Source organism: Nilaparvata lugens, chromosome 4 (assembly GCF_014356525.2).
Source record: "Nilaparvata lugens isolate BPH chromosome 4, ASM1435652v1, whole genome shotgun sequence".
Taxonomy (NCBI): Eukaryota; Metazoa; Arthropoda; class Insecta; order Hemiptera; family Delphacidae; genus Nilaparvata; species Nilaparvata lugens.
Window position 1 is genome coordinate 6563499 of NC_052507.1, and position 16239 is coordinate 6579737.

At 34.1% G+C, this 16239-nt stretch overlaps 1 protein-coding gene across 1 annotated transcript in view; it reads right to left on the reverse strand.

Moving 5' to 3' along the window:
• Positions 1–4146: 4146 nt before the first annotated feature.
• The window catches only part of LOC111063637 (transcription factor IIIB 90 kDa subunit), a 130032-nt gene continuing 117939 nt past the window's right edge, over positions 4147–16239 (reverse strand). Inside the window, exons 14-15 of the mRNA XM_039425619.1 lie at positions 13127–13245; positions 4147–10076 (exon numbers count right to left, since the gene is read on the reverse strand). Coding sequence (XP_039281553.1) covers positions 9913–10076; positions 13127–13245 — 283 coding nt within the window. The 3' untranslated portion in view covers positions 4147–9912. The remainder of the gene's footprint in view (positions 10077–13126; positions 13246–16239) is intronic.

Here is a 16239-nt window from a genome sequence, read left to right on the forward strand (position 1 = left end):
TTTTTCAAATTTATACCATGGATATATGCATGAGCTATTCATAAGCCCTATCAACTGACATGAGTCTCATTTCTGGGAAAATTGCAGGAGCTCCGTAATATTCTTGAGAAAAATGGCGGATAATCACTAAAAAACCATGTTTTCACGGTTTTCTCGAAAACGGCTGCAACGATTTTCTTCAAATTTATACCATGCAGGGGTGCCTTTCCACCCCCCCCCCCAACGTCTATGATGCCAATCCCCCCCATCGAATGAACTAATAATCCCCCCTTATTTTTAGGTCTTCCTGTTAAACAAGTGAGAGTGGGATCTGGGACTATTGGATAACAAGTAGGCTGTACGCCTCACAAACTACAACTTTAGGAGTCCTAAATACGAAATATTGTTGCTTCAAGTACGTATCGTCATAGATGAAGGATAAGTAAGCTATAATAACCTATATTATTCTTGTCTCTGGTATCGTCGACCGGGGTGACTTTGTCCCACCTCGCGGAAAAATATTCAAATCAGTTTATCTCCGATCTCTATTATCCGAAATCGATGTTCAACATTGATACCTGTAGCCCTGATCATTATCGAGGTTCTACAATCGATATCTTGTCGAATCTCGATATATTAGTTTATGTTTATCAACATAAAACCTAACTGCTTGTTCATCTTGTGATTTTGTTGTCGGAAACCTTTGTATTAGAAAACTTATTTCTAAAAGACTTATGATTTCGGCGAGTACATTTTATGTTTACCTTCATCTATTCTACCTAATAAAACAAAATATTCACCTTGCTTAAAATTAATACGTTCTCAATATTCATTTTTTGCTGATTCTGCAGTTGGAGCCATCATGGCATAAGATTTTCAGGCAGCAGAAACTGAAATGTTTTTTACTTTCCTTGCCCTATTACCATAGGTAAGGAAAGTATTGCTTTCCGAGAAAAATTAAGGTACCCCAATTTCTATATTTCTATACGTTTCAAGGTCCCCTGAGTCCAAGAAACTGGTTTTTGGATATTGGTCTGTGTGTGTGTGTGTGTGTGTGTGTGTGTGTGTGTGTGTGTGTGTGTATGAGTGTATGTGCGTCTGTGTACACGATATCTCATCTCTCAATTAACGGAATGACTTGAAATTTGGAACTTAAGGTCCTTTCACTATAAGGATCCGACACGAACAATTTCGATCAAATGCAATTCAAGATGGCGGCTAAAATGGCAAAAATGTTGTCAAAAACAGGGTTTTTCGTGATTTTCTCGGAAACGGCTCCAACGATTTTGATCAAATTCATACACAAAATAGTCATCGATAAGCTCTATCAACTGCCACAAGTCCCATATCTTTAAAAATTTCAGGAGCTCCGCCCCATCTATGCAGATAGATTCCCAATTATCAGGCTTCAGATACAATTGCACAAAAAAAATCAAGTGGAGTAGATTGAGCATGAAAATCTCTACAATTAATGTTCAGTAACATTTTCACCTAAATTTTAAAATAAGCTTTAAATTCGAGAAAATGTGATTATTCAATTGCAAATTATTGTTGATTCTATTAAATCATTCACTATGAAGAGATAGCAGACCTCATGTGTGTCTCCAGCGTTATTGCCCTGTTACCAGCTGGCTCAAATCTTTGAATAGTAGACTTGATATGCGCGGGTACACTAGCGTCAGGTGATCAATTTTCATAACGGCAAGGAAAGTTGTGTGAGTGCGCCACACCAGATTTTCAATAAATAATTTGTGATTATTTGAAGTGGATTTCATTTGTTTTTAATGTCATTGTTCATTTTAAAGGTTAACCTATACCTATCTTTGTTGAATTTAAGAAAAATACTAACTTTTTATAATGAAAAATACTCTTCGAACATTGCAGAGTGCAATAAAAAATATTGCAAGAGATTTGTTGCAACTCAAGTATTGATTGCAAGCTGTTTAAAATTTCAACTCGGTGCTGGAAGGTGAGGACTGCTTGCTGCTTGCAAGGATACGGTACTGTAGCTCAAATAGTCTTTTTCCTGGCCAGGATAACACTAGATGTTCTTGTAGATGAATGTTCTCGCGTATATGCGTATGTACTGAAACGATTCACTCCCGAATATTCGATCTGATTGATGTCGATCGATCAGTTGATCCATATTGACAATATTGCCGGTTGATTGACAAGTTGAAAGCCTGCCAGCTAATCCAAGTGCGGGAGAGTCCTCAAATTAAAATTCTCGATACGATTTCCAAAAACCAGTAAGCTGGCGCTTACACTGATCATAAGTAGTTTATTTCAGTAGGAACTCATCATTTACATCGTTGGAAAAAACAAAGGAGTAATGAATAAAAGAATGAGCGAATAAAAATAATAAAAGGAATGAATAAAATAAAAATTATTAGAGATAGAATCGGTCCTCTAGGTTAAAATTAATCCCCCCCAAAAAATTTTATGACGCCATTGGCGTCAAGTCCCCCCCCCCCCCTGTAGGCACCCCTGATACCATGGAAAGCTATTTATAAGCCCTATCAACTGAAATGAGTCTCATTTCTGGGAAAATTGCAGGAGCTCCGTAATATTCTTGAGAAAAATGGCGGATAATCACTAAAAAACAATGTTTTTCACGATTTTCTCAAAAATAACTTGACCGATTTTTTTCAATTTCATACCCTGTATTTATCAGCTCTACATACCCTGTATTTATCAGCTCTATCAACTGGCTCTATCAGTCTCCTTTCTGGGAAACTAATGGGGGGTCCACCCCATCCTTGAGAAATGGACTTTGTAACCTCCTTCTCGTGCATGAGGTAGGTAGGTAGCGCAGTTCATAAAAAGAACACATAGTCGAAATATTTCATCTCTAGAACAGCTGTTTTGACGACTTTAAAAAAATGACGACTGAAAAAAATCATCGAATTCCACAATTTACACAAAGGAAAAAGTACTCTGAAAACAATTATATATACACACATTTACAGAAGTCTGATCGTAGTTTCAAATATGACCAAGGAAAGTTGTGTGGGTGTACCACACCAGATTTTTTCTTCTTCTAATTCTTTTTCTTTTCGCCATCATTTCCTCCTCCACCTTCTTCTTCTACTCCTCTTTCTCTTCCTTGTACTTTTTAGAAGGAAAGATACTTCTCCTGTTTTTCCTTCTTCTTCTTCTTCTACTCCTCTTTCTCTTCCTTGTACTTTTTAGAAGGAAAGATTCTTCTCCTGTTTTTCCTTCTTCTTCGTCTTCTTCTTCTCCTCCTTCTTCCTACTTCTTCTCCTTTCTCTTCCTTGTATTTTTTAGAAGGGTACTCTTGTTGAATTTTCACACTCTCGCAGGCTACGAACCAGGGAACACATCCGTAAGAACCTGAAGTACCTATTCATTTTGGTGATTTTGAGGGATCTATTATTGTGACAAGTTATTCTATATTAGTTTTAAAACATCGAATATTTTGTGATATATATGATCTATAACATCATCAAAGATTGTTTGTCAAAGATTTAAACTGGATTCCCATTTCCCACATATCATAATGAGAGTCCCATGACCGATTCAGTGAAAATATTCTCTCCATGAGTCACTATATAGTGAGGTCCACGTTATAATGGCAGTGTTTGATTGGCAATGGTATTGCTATCCTTGTCTATCATTCAACAAAGCGAATAGCGCTATCTCTTTCTCGCTTTGCTCTGTTGCCAGATCGTCTTTTAACAATGTAAAATTAATAATTAACTAACAAAATATTCCATCTTAATTATGTAAATAAATTATGAAATTATTGAAAAATATAATTTCTTGCTTAATAAAATATAATTGATTATTTTAAACGAGAATGAACCGGTAATATTACATCAATAAACCTGTATCAGCTACCGTCTATAGAAGGCATTGACAAGACAGAGGATCGGCAACGTTGTTCTGCTATCTTTCTTTACTGCCATTAACGTGGACCTCACTATAGGCAAAGATACAAGTCTATGGCCCGGTTGCACAAAAACCTGTTAAATTTTAATCCCGATTAAAAGCCATGAGAGCTCATCCAAAATTGTATGATGAGATTTCTCAAATATTGTTAATTGAAGAAGGAGAAATAAAAATCCAAACAAAGCAGTTGAAAGCTACCAAATACCAAAGCTATTCCAGATTTTAGGGTCAGGATATTCATTGAAACATTACAGATGAATGCTAAATTAATTTCTCATACTTATATTCTAAAAATACATCAATAAACAATACTAGTTTAAAAATTTAAAAATATGTTGATAAAATTATATTACATTACAAATTAATTACTTAACCATACTTATATACCAAAAATACAATGAATAAATGATAATTGAATAGATATACAGCTTGATAAAGCTTAACAAATGAACTACACTATATATTGTAAAGAGATTCAGGATGATGTAGACTGTCTGATGTATGGTTTGTAATTTCAGTACCCTAAAAATGAAAGTTAGTAATAATTATTATTTCAATTAAAGGCTTAAGTTTATGCTGTTCATCTCTGAATAGGTGACGTCTCACTGTATCATAAGAGTGTATCAAAAGTGGCCAATCAACAGATGAGTAATGTTCCCTAGCATTTCAAGATCTTTTCTAGTAATCAGACTACTGTGTGCATATCTGGAAGTGAAAACTGTACGGTATTTGTGTAGTTGTGGTGATGAGGTGGTAGTATTTCTAGCGGTTTAAAATATGGTGTTTTTATTTCAAACCGCAGTATTGTAATAACATTATCTGGATTGTGTAACTTGAGTTAAGAAGACAATTTTTGGGTTTTTAGCTGTTTGCAATCACATATTTTTTGTATTATAAATAACTCTTTGCTAGCAGAACAAAAAAATATTATCCAAAAATATTGCCTCTCTTTTCTCTTCAACAAAGGAAGCAGTGCATTGGCTAACTATCTCCTCACGTCTATAACTAAACTATCTCCGTCTCTTTCTATCTCATCACGTCTATAACTATAACTATCTCTCTCTATAAGGTCTATAACCAACTCCCGCACGTTGGGCGTTTTATTCACTCCCCAAAGCGGGAGCGGTCGATTTATAACAAAATAGAAAGACCTGAGTTGTTATCCATCAGAATAATTGAGTCATATTTTGAATCAGACAGTGAGATTGAGAATGATTTCATAATGATTGATTGAGTAATTATTCCTTCCAATATCCTTATTTCTTATTATTAGGCTATCAAGTGATAATTTGGCATCTTTTGGGATCGGACTCCCCACTACGCTTCTTCCAATTGTAAAACACTCATGCATAATTTTTTTTTTATTTGTAAGTTCAAAGATTACTGACTCAATCATCTCTGTACTCCTTCGTTCTCATATATTCGGCTTTTTCTCACCCGTCAGCTCGTATCCCATTGCAAACGACTGATGATCATTGATTCTGAATTTAATTAACATTAATGCAGCATTGACATTTGCGACAAAGTAGTTGATTTCGCGGCTATCATTTCGAGCGTCTCCGAAGAGGAGTTTCGTAGAGGGGTTGGAAGAGACAATGGAACAGTTCTTTAAGGACAGGTTTAAGGTTTTCAATAGGTGGTACAGTTTTGGAGCTTAAAGGATAAGGGAATTGTTTGAGTTGGGACTACTGTATCTGTTGGAGGAAATTTCTTTCAGGGATAACTTTTCAGGAGGGTTTTTCGAGGTACTGGTCACGAATTGAGAGGAAATGTGGGAGGGATATTTTGATTTGGTAGGGATCAAAGTGTAGGAAATTTCTTTCAGGGATAACTTTTCAGGAGGGTTTTTCGAGGTACTGGTCACGAATTGAGAGGAAATGTGGGAGGGATATTTTGATTTGGTAGGGATCAAAGTGTAGGAAATTTCTTTCAGGGATAACTTTTCAGGAGGGTTTTTCGAGGTACTGGTCACGAATTGAGAGGAAATGTGGGAGGGATATTTTGATTTGGTAGGGATCAAAGTGTAGGAAATTTCTTTCAGGGATAACTTTTCAGGAGGGTTTTTCGAGGTACTGGTCACGAATTGAGAGAAATGTGGGAGGGATATTTTGATTTGGTAGGGATCAAAGTGTAGGAAATTTCTTTCAGGGATAACTTTTCAGGAGGGTTTTTCGAGGTACTGGTCACGAATTGAGAGGGAATGTGGGAGGGATATTTTGATTTGGTAGGGATCAAAGTAGGGAACTGTTGAGTGTGGCTGGACTTGGTAAAACCACTGGAATCAGAAAGGATTATGTTGATATCTAGGAAGTTGATGGAGACAGTTCATTGTTTGTTTCGTCAATCAATACTAGGCCTACATCAATAAATTCATCAATCCTTTGCTCCTTGTGAAACAACCTCTTCAAATTTTCCTTGAGGTTTTCTTTAATTGGTCCAATCGAATTTTCTTCTATTCTATTACAATCATTTATACTCAGTTATATCACCTGAAGTCGAATAACTAACTAATTAAGCTAACTAACTAAACTAAACTAGCTAATTTGGGAAAGGAACAGTTTTGGGCTTTGAGCCTGTTGTTCCTTTCCCAATCATTCATAATTGAGAATGATATTGTATGAATCAATATATAAATAAATGAATACATAAATAAACTAAATAACTAACCAAAGTAAGAAAGGAAGCAATGAGTTTTCTACAAATAATTATGAAATTTAGCATGATGATTTGAATAACAATCAAACGAGTGACAGAAATGTTGACCCTTGCAATTGCAAAATTAAAAATAAGAGATGGAATGGTGGATAATCTACAAAATACAACGACATCCTGAATACATAAATATGTGGGGGAAAACACTCAATAAATTCTCAGCGCAAGGTACACAACCCAGATTATTTTATAAAGATTAAAGTGACTCAAAATAAAAATTATATGTAGAAAAACTAAAATATGAATAATCATTAAATTACTGTAGCCTATTTCAAATTCCTTGTGATAAACTAATGCCAAACTTAAACTGTATTATAATTTTTTCTGAGTTAGAATATAAACTTCAGTTGTCGGGACAGTACACAAATAAATAGTTAAATACACAAACAAATACACATATACGGTACTGTAGTCCAAGTGATATTTGATGAACCAATGATTTCAAGTTTCAGTTATTGTCTTATTTGATACTATAAATAAGCTCTAAATTCTAATGTGATGTTAGTTGTAAGATATTTAAAATGTTACAGCAATATTAGTTTTTTTACAATATGTATTTCCAAGTTCATAATAAATTATAATTATACAAAATGTATGTACAACAATTTGAAAATCATTATTTTGAATAATACGTTATTACCCATGTTATGCTACTTAAATTTATTTGAATTTGAGAGTCAATCTTTTATACAAAATGTATGTACAACAATTTGAAAATCATTATTTTCAATATTTCATTACTCATGTCATGCTACTTAAATTTATTTGAATTTGAGAGTCGAACGTATTTTTTACAAAACGTGTTACCAGAAATATTATTAATATTTCATTGTAAAGTTTGATAGAAAGTAAGCCTTGTCAATTCAAGAGCCAGATTAAAATAAATTATTGTATTTTATCATATAATCAGATTTATCATTCATTATATGGATAAAAACAATAGATAAAACCATAATCATATACTTCATTCAGGAGTCTATTTTTGGTTCCATACCAAACTGGTAATTCCAATTATTGTTTGGTATTACCAAACAATTTACTTCAAGCAATATTATTAATTCATTTATTCATTAAATTCCACAATCACAATATCAAATTAATATGATTGGGAGAGAATCAACAGGATAAACCCAAAACAGTTTCTCTTCCTAATTTTGATAAAAATAGTCCAAATGATGTTATGAAACCACTTTTATAAATATCACAAAAATATTTTCATAATATTATTACCTGAAGTGTAATAATTATTACCTAAAAAGCAGTCGTTAGGTCATGTCAGAGGCCCTGAAATTGATCAGTTGCGACCTGAAAACTCTGACACCAGACCTGAGCCAGCCAGGTCACTCGATATTATGATTATATACCTGAAGTGTATAATGTATTACAGAAGTTTCTAAAAGAGTATTTTAAATGCGACATAATTAATTATAATACTCATTAATCTATGAACAAAATTCAATTTCTCAATTTAACTGTTGAAATGATTTCATAAAAAGCTTAACATCTAGAAGTAATATACAAGAATAAATAATGTGAATGATACAATACACCTAATTTATGTTTAAAATACCTACTAATTGTAACAATTATAACAAATTTACAAGTATTTATAAACTCAAGTATCTAAAAAGAGAATGCGGCCAAATCTACAGTTAAAAAATTGATAGAAATAATGTATTTTCTTGTGATCTAAAAGATGGTGATGATGATGATGATGATGATAATGACATGTGATCTAATAAAATAGTTCTTAATAAATTATCTAATAAACCACAGTAAAAATTACGGTACTTCAATAAATTAGAATAGTTATAACCCATATTCTTAATTGAGTCCATAATGTATATGTTAACAATAATATATAATAATATAATACATAACCTATGTATAATATTTGGACAATTTGAAACTAGATTAGGAAATTGAAGAAGTTTTGGGCAATAGCCTGTTTTTTCTTTTCCGATCATTGTATAGTCTGTGCTAACCTAATAAATAAATAAATATTCATGTATAAGAATTGTTACCGTAAATTCTCAATTCATTTTATTTTCAGACTACATTTAATTATTTTGATGGTGTACTTATTGTATAAATCAATCAATAAAAAAGAGGAGAATCAATTCATTTCAACTACATTAAATTGAATTTTAGAACTGAAGTCTAGATTTACAAAATAAGAATCTAGATCAAAGAAATGTCTAAACCCCTTCCTTCCTCAGTAAAAACTCTGAAAATAAAAATGTATTCGAAAAGCGAATAGAATAAACAAAAATTGAGAGCAGGGAAGAACATAATTTATTTCCGATCAAGAAATAATATAGTATATTATGATCTAACAAAATTGATCATAGAAATATGATCTAATCAAACTACAATCAAAAAGTGCTAAGTCAATCAAACCAGCTAAGTCAAATCGTTCAGTACAGAATTATTTCTAACCGTATCTGATATTATAACATTATTATTATAACTGTCGGAACTCTGAACTGAGAAAAATTTATTTTGAGAAAAAAACCCAAAAAGGTTTTTGAAATATGACTATAGAAAAAGCAAAAAGAAGTACTTGTACATGTTCTTTCTCTCTTCCTGGTAGGACATTTGAATTTGATTAAATAAAAATTTGAGTCATAAATTTTGTGAGTCCTAGATGCATAATAAAACATGTTTATTATTCCAATAAGAACAATGCAAAGAACCTAGAATACAGGTTTATTGGAACAATCTATGAAGAGATGAGATGGGAACAGGCTCAAACATGAGAAAATTATGAGTAGAATAAAGGAGAATAACAGGAAACCATAGAAATTAAATTCAAATTAATAACAAAATATGAATAACTTGTGATATTTCACTTGATACACCATAGCTCCGTCAAAACTTGTGATTTTTACATGATTTACCATAAAGCAAGTAAAAAACAGCAAGTACAATATTAAAATAATGAAAACATGATGTCATGGCTGCTTAGGAAGCTAAAATTTTATTTCAGAAACTGATCTAATTCAGCCTGGAATCATTCAAAATGTCGGTGATAGTTGTTCAATTTTATACGATTAATAATTTGATTTTCCACTAAATTTACGGTATCTCTATCATAGATCAAGTGAATGATAACAATATTATAAAATCACATTGATTATACCAACAGCTTTGAAAGCTCAACTTCTATTCCTAAAATTAATCTAAAATCAGTCTGAAAATGAATTATCTAAAATGCCGGCGATGAAGGAATAAATAAACGAACTATATCTAGGTTGAACGATGACGATGATAGAACGATGGTTGAACGATGATGATTGATTGACTGATTTAATAGTCATCATCATCATAACCATAGTACTCATCATCATCGCGATGCTGATTCAGCATTTGTGCCAGAGACATTTGTCCTTCAGTCTCCACTTCAACCTCCTCCTCTTCCTCATCATAGTCCTCCAGATCTGCCGGGATATATTCGGCTCGCACTTCCGCTTCTGAAAATTCATCAAAATTAAATTTTTTAACTCTTACCGAAACATAAATATACAGTGATATTTTTCTACTCTCTTAAGCCAGTTACACACACACACACACACACACACACACACACACACATTGATTTTTGGACTATCGATTCTTTGCCGTCCTTATGAATTCTACCAGATTAAACGGAGCTTGAGAAACATCGGGCCATATGAATAAAACCAAAGCATATGCTCATGAGCATGAGCAGGAGCATAAGGTTTTGCTCATGAGCATTAGGTAGAAGCATAAGCATTTGCTCATTTTTATATGAATAAGTTTTACCTTATACTCACTCTTACCTTATGCTCCTTAACTCTGGAGCAAATGCTCACGTATTTTAAAGATTTTTAATCAGCTGATTCGCCTTTGTGGCCTTACTTTGTTTTTATAGCTCACGTAAGCGCTAAATATGTAAGTAGGATACACCGCTTGTGTTTTCGTCGTCTGCTCTGTTTTCTATTTATGAATTGAGTTTTAGGTTAGTTGAGTTTAGAATTTTGAAATAATAGCGAGAAAAAAATTTCATCTCTATACAGTAATAATCTTCAGCATAATCTTATAATATCATAGCCTTCTTATAATCTTCTACACTCTCATCTTCTTAAATGCCTATTTCCTATTTTGTGATGGCTATATTTATATCAGCTATCTTTTCTATTTATTCTTTTGTAGGAATAATAGTGATATATATCATGGTTGAATCTGAGAAGAGTTTTATAGTTCTCAACTATTGGTTGTTCATACGAATTAGTTAAACCATTTCACTATGAGCAAAAGGTGAAAAGCTGCTCTAGACTAGACTCACTTTTTTTGAAGCATTTGCTTCAAAAGTTAAGCAAATGCTCTAGTTTATTCATACAATTTTGAGTATAAGCTTTTACTTTTGAGCAAATGTTCAAACTATTTTTTTGATGAGCATGAGCAAAAGGTTTTGCTCACGTTTATTCATAGAAAATGAAGCAAATGCTCCATATTTTAGAAGTATAAGCAAATTCTCAACTTTATTCATCTGTTTAATCTAATAGAATTCATAAGGACGGTAAAAAAATAGGTACAAAAATCGATGAGTGTGTAGCTAGCCTTCAAGCCCTGCACAAACACATCTATTTTGTTCGTACGATATTTTGCCGTCCTTATGAATTATATCAGATTAAACGGAACTTGACAAACATTATCTGTTTGAAATCATCTGTTTAATCTATTAGAATTATATGACGGCAAAATACCGTACAAACAAAAATCGATGTGTGTGTACTGGGCTATACACACCCATCGATTTTCGGATATATATATTTTTTTGCCGTCCTTGAATAGATTCTACCAGATTAAATGGAACTTGACAAACACATGGTGTGTTTAGACACGCGTCATAAAATGTTTGCTAAGCTATGTTCAATCTAATAGAATGCATAAGCAAAAGAAAAACGTATGTCCAAAAATCAATGTGTGTGTTAGGCTAGCTACACTCACATCGATTTTTTGTACGATATTTTGCCGTCCTTATGAATTCCATCAGATTAAACGGAGCTTGACAAACATCATCTGTTTAATACAATAAAATTTATAAGGACGGCAAAATATCGTACGAACAAAAATCAATGTGTGCGTTCAGGGCTTAACTGACTTTATTCATACTACCAGAGCCATCTATGTCCAAGTGGACATTTGGTTGCACCAATAAAAAAACCTCCAAGTAGATCTATCACGAGCATCTCATCCGTTCTCCTTCCTTTTGAAGAGGGGGGCTTCAAACCTCTCCATACTCTCGAACTAGACTTGTTTCCACCATCAATACAGTGAACACTGACATTTAAAAAAAATATAAAATATTACATTATTCAGGTTTCTTATCAAGTTTTTAAAATACTATACGGAAGCTACTGATATTTACAAAATTGAACAATGTTTAATATCAGGAATGTGGAATTCTTCCATGATGAAATGAAAGCACACATTTTGTCTTGCTTAGTTTTATTACACAAGTGACAAGACTCAAGTTTCAATGCACAAATTTATTGTGTTTTTTCGGGTCACCGTCTAGGTGTCACCCCGAATACCTGTCACCTGGTCATTTTGGCCATAGGAGACAACCTTTGCCCTCGTAAAAATATAACCATTGCCGTCAAGTTGTCACCCCGACTATTTGTCACCTACTGGACCGAAGGTGCCAACATGTCATGGCCGTAAACGACAACCTGACACCTCGAACCATCGCGACAGAGTGTCCCCCCGACAAGTTGTCACCTTAGAAAGGGGACAAGTAGACGGGGACGGCTCACGTCAACCTGTCCCCTCAAAACCGGGTTTAAAAGGGGGACAGGTTGACGGAGTGTCCCGGTTCCTGTCTTTTCATATCTCTCAATCATAGAGAAAATAATATCATAAGAAGATAGATATCCCATGCTATAGGGCGTTTATGTTCCAAATTTCACTGTTAACTCAAGCCGATAGTCCTAGTAGTTGTTTTTGGTGAAGCTATGCGAAGCTGCTAGTCTCTCATACTATGCCGTTCTTACACTCTCACCTGGCCAATACAGTAATAATAGACGTAGTCGACAGTAATCGGCTTGAGTTCACAAAAACGCCTTGAAATTTAGAACGTAAACGACCTATACCATGACATATCTTCTTATGCTATCTGTTCTCTATGTCAAACTTGTGAATAATGATACTTTTCTTTAATGATATCTTTTGTGAATAAATTCCAATCTCAATTTCAAGTAACTGTTATAAATACTGGGTCTAATATGTTTTAAAAAATTGGGAATTTCAACAATGAAAGTGGGCTCTGACACAATAATAACAATCATGACAACCTTTTTTTGTTGAATTTTTTGTGATGCCCACATGGGCCTTAGGCTTGTGCGTGGGTGATGATGATGTTGTTAGGCGGATGATGATGAGAAATGAGAGAGCCTACAGTTTTAGGTGGGTTTCGAACCACCATGAAGCGATTTTTCAATTATAAAATCAATAAATATGTATAAAATTTTCTGTAGAAATACAATTATGATGTTACCTTTGGCTTTCTTGCTTTCCATCTCCTCTTGTACTTCGATCAAATCAGGTATTTTTTGTTGTTGCAGCATCTCTTTCTTGACGTTCCTAGCCACATTGACTTTAGCCTTGGGTGATTTTCTAAAAAGTCAAAAGATTTTATTTTAGAATACAATATTCAATAAGTTACCATGGGATTGATCTGCAGAAAGTTATCTTGGGAATATAAATAATATAAAAGCAAACCATGTGCAGTAACATGTTAGATATTGCAATCATTCAAATTCTAACGAATTAATTATTATTATTAAACGAAAATCCAAATTGAATGCTGTAATTCACCCCGAAGACTTCTGCTACTGCAAAAGTGCAAATATTGACAACAGGGTATACAGCTATATGGAAATTCGATGAGCGCTACCATTCAAAAAATATTTGCCAGCCCGGGAAATGGGCTGACTTGTTGACATTCCCGGGCTGACAAATAATTTTTGAATAGTAACGCCATAGAGAAACAATAGCATAAGTAGATATCCCATGGTATAGGGCGTTTATGTCGCAACTTTTACTGTTATCTCAAGCCGATTACTGTCGATTATTGTCGAATTTTACTGTTTTGTTGGGGTGAGAGTGTATGAACGGCACAATATGAGAGACTACCAGTGTCACACAACTTCACGGGAAAGAATTACTTGAACTATCGGCTTGAGATAACAGTAAAAGTTGCGACATAAACGCCCTATACCATGGGATATCTACTTACGCTATTGTTTCTCTATGGTAGCGCTCATCGAATTTCCATCTAGCTGTTTACCCTGTTGTCAATATTTGCAGTAGCAGAAGTCTTCGGGCTGAATTACAGCATTTAATTTGGATTTTCGTTAAATAAAAAATAATAAAGAAAATCATTTAGTAGGAAAGTTAAAGATTTATGAGAATAATTTTATTTTCATCATACATTTAGTACTTAATGCTGAGAATTGATGAATGACGACACAGTCATTCGTTTTCAATCAATTAATGAGTGAATGTTCAAACGACTTTTGGGTTTGAATGAATTTTAATGACTAAAATCGTACCTACACAATATGATGAGAAGATTGCTTCAATATTTATAACATTTTGAGATCTTTAAAATAAGTTTTTCTTAAGTAGATATCCTATTAGTAATGTAAATAAATCACTCTTATTTCATCAAAAACATACAACAACACAAACATACAATCATATTAGACAATACTTATTAATTTGAAGTACTTTAAAACAAATTGATAGTCCTTTTCAAGAACAATACGAATTAGGGTATGATCACAATGGGCGGTGTGAATAAAAACGAGTACGACGAGTATTTACTTACAAGTAAAGTGTAACGAGTATTTAAACTTCAAGTAAGTTAGACCGATGTGAATAAAGCGTTGAGTTTACTTGTGAACATGTACTCGCCAACCCGAGGGTTTACTAGGAAGTATTTACTCGCGAGACAACTGAATTCACAAGAAAAGCAAGTTAATACTTGTAGCGCCACACTGACTACTACGCATCATTTCCTGTTGTGACTTGTTTTGTTTTCGCCGCTAAACGCCGATTGCACGTGAGTGCAATCTATAGCACCAATGACAGTCGGAATGCGAAATTTTGAAACCCCAATCTGCCTTGGCGTGATCTATACCTTCAATAGTGTGTGGAAATTCAATCCAATCTTAGAACTTCGACACTATTTTATCCAATACACTTGAAAATGTTCTGCTGACGGTACTTCTTTCAACCCCCATGTCGTCGGCAACACCACTTTGGTATCCTGGATCACTAAGGTATCTCAGAAAAATTTATTTTTCCGTGCAGTAAATCCTCCACCAATTGCATCAGTGTTTTCATCAAGAAAGTGCGAAATGAGAAAATCTGAGTTTTCGCTCTCAAACCGTAATAGTCCCTTGGATAGATCGGGACTTATATCACGCCGGTCTCTATAAAGGTGCGTACAGACTTTCGCTCTGCTCCGCAACCGAACGTCACTCCAGCAGAGCGATTGATGATCGACCGGGGATCAACAGTGGTTCGACCGGGGAACGCGAGAAGATCAAACATCTTCCGTAACGTTCATGATGGGTGCGCGGGCGGAGCGACTGTGATACGATGGAGGAACGAGGGCGGTACGAGGGCGGTACGAAGGCGGAGCGTGCTCGGTGCGCATTGGAAGTGCGTATATGTGTACGCAGCTTAACGTTTTACACCATGCAGGTTCATAAATGCAGCCATCTCTCGTGTACAAGTACGACTGCAAGTCTGGGGTCGGGTTGACTAGCGAATGGAAGAGTATTTACTTGCTACAGAAGTATTTACTTGCTACAGAAGTATTTACTTGCTACAGAAGTATTTACTAGCTACAGAAGTATTTACTTGCTACAGAATTATTTACTTGCTACAGAAGTATTTACTTGCTACAGAAGTATTTACTTGCTACAGAAGTATTTACTTGCTACAGAAGTATTTACTTGCTACAGAAGTATTTACTTGCTACAGAAGTATTTACTTGCTACAGAAGTACTTACTTGCTACAGAAGTACTTACTTGCTACAGAAGTATTCACTTGCTACAGAAGTATTTACTTGCTACAGAAGTATTTACTTGCTACAGAAGTACTTACTTGCTACAGAAGTATTTACTTGCTACAGAAGTATTTACTTGCTACAGAAGTATTTACTTGCTACAGAAGTATTTACTTGCTACAGAAGTATTTACTTGCTACAGAAGTATTTACTTGCTACAGAAGTATTTACTTGCTACAGAAGTATTACTTGCTACAGAAGTATTTACTTGCTACAGAAGTATTTACTTGCTACAGAAGTATTTACTTGCTACAGAAGTATTTACTTGCTACAGAAGTATTTACTTGCTACAGAAGTATTTACTTGCTACAGAAGTATTTACTTGCTACAGAAGTATTTACTTGCTACAGAAGTATTACTTGCTACAGAAGTATTTACTTGCTACAGAAGTATTAACTTGCTACAGAAGTATTTACTTGCTACAGAAGTATTTACTTGCTACAGAAGTATTTACTTGCTACAGAAGTATTTACTTGCTACAGAAGTATTTACTTGCTACAGAAGTATTAACTTGCTACAGAAGTATTTA